We start from the raw sequence: 7,880 nt of genomic DNA, 5'->3' as shown, positions 1-7,880 counted from the left end.
CTACTACCTGGTCAACCGTTGCGAGCGTGTTCTCGAAGAGCAGCGCCTCGGAGAGCGCCCTTGGGTACAGTACGCCGTGGTCCGTCAGCAGAGAATGGTCTAGCGGGACGGTGTACTTCGCCCCGTGGGCGGCGTTTAGAGCGTTCTCCTTGGCGTTACTAGTCGCTTTATCGCCAGCCTTGGAGCGAAGCTTGCGCATGTTTTCTGACTGTATGCCCTGCTACAGGCGGTCTTCTCTCTCTCGACCTTGGACAGGTAAAGCTCCTCATACGTCTTGAAGACGTCGTGGCGGTTGGTGTCCTGGAGCGTTTCTCCTGCAATTGTGATTTTCAGGCGGCTCACGAGATTTCGGCCGACGTTGTTCACGACGGTATTATTTGCATTGCCTGAGATGGAGAGATCGAAACCGACCCTCAAGGAGCCAGGCACGAGCGTGACTCCTTCCGATAGCTTTGGGACCGCCACATATAGCGTCTCGCCTGGGGATGCCGTTGACGGGTTGAGTATGACCCAGTTAAACAGTTCTCTCGGCCTTCAACCCCAGAGGAGTTCTGGGTGTTCGTTGGGGGTCAAGTTTTTCGCTGACTGACATTACGTAAATTACGTATATTATATATCGTATACGTATGTATACATAAAGTACGAAGCCGCGTGGCTATGGTGCGGACTGTTAGACATGTCTAATATAGCATAGCACGAGTTATGCGCACGCATCATGGGTGATGTTGACATTGACGATACCTTGCCGGGTGCGTCCGCCGATCGCGGAGCGGGGGACGACGAGACGACGCCCCTTATCCCGTTTGACCCCGACGATGGGGAGTCGATCCCAATGACGAGCACGTCATCGAGTATGCATGCTGCGCATAGCATGGCTACGCGCAACGCAAACGACCGCTGAAACCTCGTTCACCACAGAGGGTGCAGCGACAAGACTCGGTCTCCAGTCCCTCAGGGAGAAATACCCAGACAAGAATCTGATACGGTTCCAGTCAGACCAGAGGGGGAAGACGCTAATACGGGTTCGTAACCTCGGCAAAGGGGGTTGGGCTAAACCAAGTCAGCTGTTCAATGAGGACGGGGGCGTTCGACAGGACGTTGCAAAGCTGAAAGGCTTTAAGCTGGGGATGGGGTCCGTGGCAGAGATAGACGCGGTCATCCAGGAGAACACAGAACCAGTCCAAGAGCTGCGAGGGGTGGTAGCCACAGACAGGGAGACCATCGACGACCCTAACACGTCAGAGAGTCGCCGCCAAGAGGCCCGTGAGCACAACAAGGAGAGGCTGTCCGAGATTGACGAACTAAAACGCAAAAACCGAGAGCTCGAGAACCAAAAGCCGCTAAGCGAGCGCATCAAAGCCATCTTCAAAAAGTACGGCTTTACCGTCACCGCTATCGAGTTGGCCGTAGCGACGACGATCGCGGCCATTGTGACGTCGCTCGGCAAGTCGCTCTCCTCCGTGGCCAGAGGGTTCGGTAACGGGCTTAAGGCTATCGGGAAAAAGCTAGGCGAGCTTCTTCCTGGGCTAGTAGGCAGCATCGCAAACTTCGTGTTTAAGGCTGCAGTAGAAGCGGTGAAATTCCTTGGCGTAAATGCGTGGCTGCTCATTCTAGCCGTAGCCGCGTTCTTGGTTCGTCGAATGCAAAGCAATCATCGGAACAAGTAATACGCCGCGGCCACCGCGAGTGCCGACAACCCCGCCTTGAGGGCGGTGTGGTCACCTTTTTCGCCCGGTTCGGGTGCGCTTGCCGTTCCGGCGGCAGTCATGCTATGCGCAGCATGCATACGTGAAGAGGGGGCAGGCGCCGCGCCCTCTGCGTGCACTTTCGCAGGGGCGGAAGCCTTGCTTCGCCGCTGGGACGGCACGCGGTCGATCCCTGGATCAGTCACGTGTTGCACCCTAGGATGCCTACCGGCCATGTTATGAGCACCGACTGGCTTTGTCTCGGTGTTGATCGCATTTGCGCCGAGCGTCATGGAGTCTGTGGCTTTCTGCAGCTTATTGTTGTAGCCCACGACGCTTTGCGTGTTTATCACCAGATCGCTCGGCATCAGCCACACTCCTGGTGCGACCGCAAGACTCAGTCTCACCTTGGCCTCCTGCACGGCTAACTGGTACCTTTGCACGCTTTGAGCGATGTCGTTTTCTATGATCGCGTCTTCAAGCAGCTTCGTGAACTCCGCCTGCGCCTCCACGGCCGGCCCACCGGCCCCCGCGATAGAGAAACGGACGTTTACCTGCGCGCCAAGCACTGTGTAGACGAACGCCTCGACCGAGCGATCGAGTCTTCCTAGCCCTGCTTTCGTCAGCCCCTCACCTTTGGGAGGCGCAAACCAGCTATATTGCACGCCCCCGTGGTCGTCGTTGCGTATGTAACCCACCTGCTTCCCACTATTGTACGTCCCACCTTCGTTGCTAAACAGATTGAGGTGGCTCGGGTACTCGTCCGCCGCCGTGTTGTAGCCACGGATCACGTGCACGTTGCGATACCCCTCCCCCGGGTAGAACACAAACACATCGCCTAGCCCGTGGTTCCGCCCGCCTTTCCATCGGAAGTCCGGCTTACGCGGCAAACCGAACTCTATACATAGACGCTCGAAAGCGGCCTTCTTGTAGGGGTTACCTTTTTGCGTGAACGGGCTGTCGCCAGGCAGGGGGGCGCCGAGCTCGTAGAGTATCCTCCGGGTGGTAAAGTAGACGTGAAACCTTAGAAATCCCCTGATGACAGAGGGTAGCGTGGCAAAAGCGGGGTCGACTAGGGACACCCCACATCCGGCGGTTGCGCACCAGACCGCAAAGTTGAGTTGCTGTGGCCAGTACCCGTAGGAAGGCTCCGATAGCCACCGGCGAGACTCCTTGGCTGACTTGTGCGTGACTACTGTCTCTTTGAATATGTCTCGGACCCTAGTCGTGAATGATTTGTCCTCAGCCACGTGTATCTCTAGCTGCGTGAGTAGTGGGGTGAGGTCTGAGGCCGTGCTCTCCACGGGGTTCGCGGGCACGGCGTAGAGCAGCTTTTTCGCGAGGGTCAGAGACCTAGGGAAACCGGTTTTTGCGCGTTTGACTTGTTCGGCTATAGCGTGTTTGATATGTTCGGCTATAGAGGCTCCCGCCGCAACTGCCGCCTTCTTCGTCTCTTCCTCCTCCCTTCGGGGAATCGCCTCCTCGTTCAGCATCCGCCAGCCTTCCCAATCCATGCTCAGCCCTATTAAACACGAAGGCGGGCTATATTCAACACAATGGTGGTCCAACATACTGTGTTCACCGGAGGCGAACAGACGCTCTTCTTCGAGCGGCGGATAAGGCGCCCACGCTTCGTGGCGCTCCGGCAGTGCTCGCTGTTTAACAGCTGGTATAATCTCGAGCGGGAGCATCAGATAACGACTATAGCCGCCCTCCCGCCCGTCGCTACTCTGCCAGCCGGGCACCACACGGCCGAGTCCATCGTAGAAACGATCAACCGCGCTTAAAGCAAGATTCTGACCGCGAAGCTGGATCCCCTCACCGGGAAGATCGCGCTCATGTCCAAAGGCGTTGCGTTCCTGAATGCCGAGCTTTGCGCACTATTTGGCCTAGAGGCTAAAGACGATCAGTTGGGGGGGCGGGGCCTCGCACTGCCCTTGGGGGGCCCCCACTTAAGGTGACTTTGCCGAAAATAGAGGCCCTATACATCTTCTGCGATATCGTAGACCGCACGCAATGCCTCGCCAAAGACGAGCCTTCAAACGTTCTCGCTTGCCTAGAAAACTACGGGAGGCCGCACGAGAAAGCCGTCTATGGGCCCAACATCCCCGTTTGTGTCGCAGCATCTTCCTCTGAGTTTGTCTCGAGTATCCAAATATGGATCAGGGATGACCGCGGTAGACGGGTGGACTTTAAGGACAAGCCCGTTCGCCCCGTATTAGAGCTAACCTAGGCCCGACACAACAAGCATGGCAAACAGCGACGTTAGCAGCGGTGCCATATACCCCTCGCTTCCCAGCGTCTGCCCCCCGAAGGGTACGCACATGACGCCTGCCGCTCCGGCAAGCATCGGCGGCGACGTGCAAAGCTTCCGACTCCAGAAAATATGTGACACTCAGGCGGTCCTAGACAACGAGATAACGCATCATCGAAAGGTGCGGAAGAAGTACAAGCGCGCCTTTGCCTTTACCCATGCTGTGTCTGTGGCATCCGGCATCGCTGCAGGGGCGCTTTCCAGCGCCGGGGTGGGGGCCTCTCTGAGTGGGATAGGGGTTCTGATCGGCGGTCCGCTGGCAGGGGTCGCTGGGCTGGTCGGTGTCGTGGGCGCGGGCGCGGGGGTAGTCTCTAGGGGTCTTACGAGCAAGGTGGCTAAACACGATGGTTTTAGCGGAGAGTAAGAAAAACTCGATCAGCGAGCTTGTCTCTAAGGCTCTGCAGGACGGGCATATCTCAGACGAAGAGTTTCGGCTAATACTTCAGGAACAAGAGAGATACTACGCGCTCAAGGCCGCTATCAGAGCTCGACACGGCCTTGCACCGCGTGAGAAAAAAAGCAGGAAATGGTCCTCCCTGGAGACACGCGAAAAGATGAAAAAGAGGCTGCGAGAATTTCGCGAGGAGTTCTGGAGCTAGGTGAGCTGAGTAAAACTCAGGTTTAAACGCCACCCCAGCGGCTTTGAATTTACGGCCGAAAAACGGTTATTCCGCGCTCCGTAGGTTGGCGGCCCAGTCCACGTTCCTCGTTTTCACGGCCCTCAGGTCCTAGCACAAGGCGCTGGCGTCCCCGACATAGATTAATGGTTGCTAACCATCGCTAATTACCCTTCTACGCGGAGTGTGTCTTGCGTAGATTTACCCATCTACGCGAAGTGGTCCCTACGTAGATTAATAACCAGCAACTGTTAGTCTACGCGAAACGCGTTTCGGTGCCACTGAAACCCCCCCTCCCCCCCTATCCTGGAATGGGGCTGGCTCGCAAGCCTAAGACTGAGCTGGGAGGCCCGGAGGAGCGATTCGCGCCTCCCACTCGTTTCTATGAAACCCCCCAGTCCCCCCCGGTAATAGACACCGTAGAAAGACGTGGACTACAAGAATTTACTCTGTCGGCTCTTCGATAATATATATAAAGTGAAAAAAGGGTTTATCTAGGTATGTCATGCGTTGCTATGGTTACTTTTATGGTCGTAAGTTACTCTTCACTACAAACTCATCATGATTTATATATTGAATACTTAGAGTGAACGATAATCTACAAGGAAATAATTCCGTTTCCAATATAGCTTTTCTGTTCCGCCAGTCAGACCACCTTTCTGCGCCAATCAGATGCATGCTCTATATCGCCTAGTGCGGTCGCCTGCCTTGTGTCGCGACTTGGTCTGGTTGGAAAGCCAGTAATACTTGAGTGCACTAAGCGAGACACTGATTGGATCAAAATTATTTCACAAAACTTTTTATGGTTGTTTTTTGTAATCATCAGACATGTCAAATAAATATCGAGATTACGAGCTGGGGTCGCTCTTTTCGTCGTCTCTTCAGAAAATGCGTCCTTATATATGGATGGATACAATGTGTTTGTGACCACTTTTTGCAAAAGGGGAACTCACGGTTTTACGGTGGGTATTGGAGCAGATTCGTAATTATCTGTTATATTTTTTAGCTGCTCTTTTCGGATGTAGTAGGAAAATTAATCTGCAATTGGCTTCTCTTGAACTGAATTCAAGAGAAACCATACGCCACTTATGGTGAGCATTGTTGTCTGTCATTTGTGAAAATAGATAAAACACGATGGACAATGTTTGTTGAAAATAAATTGTTGGGATGAATGTCCTCAGAAAGTAGGTGGTAGACATGTCTTTAACAGCCCCTTCCCAGGAAGAGCCATAAAATCCATGTTATTACTTTTGTGGGTAACTTATTATTACATTTGTGGGTAACTTTTTATTACATTTGTGGGTAGTTATTACATTTGTTGGCTCTACAAGACCATCTTGTCTGTGGGCACAACACTGTGCAGAATAGCAAACAGTGTCCGGGACAAAAAAGTAAGAATTTTTTGGCGGGAGGGGGTACACACCCCTCTCTGTATGACCTAAAAACTGGCACCATAACCAAATCGCACCATAAACTTTGTGTTTTGTAGTGATGATAAAAAAAGTCAAACAACTTGGTCAAACTATGTTACAATTTTATGTATATTCATCCAAATCCTACCATATATATGTCTCAAATACTACTGTATCTACATGTACATACATGCAAAGATTTAAAATGCCTCAAATGTTCATAAATCAATAGGCTTTTTGTACAGCCTCAAGGGCCCTGTGGCATGTTGGGTCGAGCTTACCATCACCACCTAAGAAAAAAGTTTAAAGAAACACACTTTAGGATTAGAATGCTAGCTAAAGAAGCTCATAGTTTAGGTTATAACATATTGCAAATAACCTTTATATTATGATACTCAATACAGTCTCGATAGTACTAAATATAGGCTCGATTTCCAGCTCGTTTCTGTGAGACAGCAGTACATGCCCCCATCAACGGCTTGATATCTGGTCTGGTCCTTTGTCCTGCTATTGAAAATTCAGCCAATCAGGAAAGCGCCTGTATAGCTCTCATGCCAGAAGGCCGCTAACCATTAGAAAGGCTCAAGTAAGAAGCTAGAAGTCTTAATCCAATTTTCCGATAGAGGTTTTTGTATTCCCTGTCAGTGGCTTTGAATTATCTTTTACACGGAACAAATGTGTTTATCCTACAGGCTTGGAAAAATTGCTCAGGTTTAAAATAAGAGCCTTTATAGAGATGTTTACAAGGCTTGATGATGTGAAAGCAGAACAATGAAAAAGTTCGAAAAAATGTGTGAGGATTAAAGTAAAATAAGGATTTTGATGGGTGGTGAAACACTTTCCCCGTCACTCTCTTTCTCTAATCTAATCTCTAAACTTTTTCATTGTTCTGCTTTCACATCATCAAGCCTTGTAAACATCCCTATAAAGGCTCTTATTTTAAACCTCCAATTATAACCTTTAAAGTAAAATAAGGATTTTGATGGGTGGTGAAACACTTTCCCCGTCACTCTCTTTCTCTAAAGGTTATAATTGGAGGTAGTGGAGGAAAAACTAGGTATTATTTTTACTCTTAGTTCTCCCATTTTAGCAAATTAAGATGGTAATTTAGTAGTTGAATGTTACTTGAGTTTTCTGTATCTTGTTAAAAAAATACCATGTGACACTGAAAAAACTGGAATCTTATGAAATATTTTTCTAGTCTTTGCTGAACTAAGCCCCCCCGCCCCCTCCCCACTACTTGTCTGACGCTGTGGTCTTTATCATTAGAATCTTAAAATACCCACTTACCATATTGCAAATCCTGTATTTTACATCTGAAGACTATTTCACCGTGTACGACTAACTCTACATCGTCTCTGTCTTCTGTTTTCTCGAATTCCACCGAGTGTCCATCACTCAAAAGCAGCTCTGTACAAGACAAGGAGTTGACAGTTTTTACAGTCAACTGAAATATTACGACAACAAAACAAACTGCCTAACAAACCTTGTAGTCCCTCCAATCTTGCTGTTTTGTACTGCAAAATACCACAACTAACATACGGCCCGAACATTACAGTGACTTTGTGCTTTACCATCACCGATATAGTAGTTATATGATTGTTTTTGGACGGAAACCTTTGAAATAAAACCGTCCATTGACTTTCAACAACAACAAACGTGTGTTACTAGAGAAACTACTTTGGGTGACCGCTGGTACCAAAGGCAGCCCAACAACAAGTCTTCAAAATAGTGCAGTCTTGTTGCAACAGAAATATACTTCATAGGGGAATTAACAATTTTAAACTTTCACCAATTGATTTCTTTTTTTCTCTTAGGAAATATTGCTAGGCTAACACGAGAAGAGAAATAT

The 7,880-nt window shown here is 50.0% G+C and overlaps 1 protein-coding gene across 1 annotated transcript; it reads right to left on the bottom strand.

Annotated features, from left to right (window-relative positions):
• Nucleotides 1-5,755: 5,755 nt before the first annotated feature.
• On the bottom strand, nucleotides 5,756-7,706 carry LOC5508833 (UPF0728 protein v1g117062). The gene is made up of 3 exons (XM_001629331.3): nucleotides 7,515-7,706; nucleotides 7,319-7,438; nucleotides 5,756-6,318 (listed from the first exon to the last, which is right to left on the bottom strand). The coding sequence occupies exons 1-3, from the start codon at nucleotides 7,603-7,605 to the stop codon at nucleotides 6,254-6,256; spliced, it is 276 nt and encodes a 91-aa protein (XP_001629381.1). The 5' UTR covers nucleotides 7,606-7,706; the 3' UTR covers nucleotides 5,756-6,253.
• Between the last annotated feature and the right edge of the window lie 174 nt (nucleotides 7,707-7,880).

Source organism: Nematostella vectensis, chromosome 11 (assembly GCF_932526225.1).
Source record: "Nematostella vectensis chromosome 11, jaNemVect1.1, whole genome shotgun sequence".
Classification (NCBI taxonomy): Eukaryota; Metazoa; Cnidaria; class Anthozoa; order Actiniaria; family Edwardsiidae; genus Nematostella; species Nematostella vectensis.
Note: the sequence above shows the minus strand (reverse complement) of the source record. Positions and strands in the feature narration are given on the sequence as shown.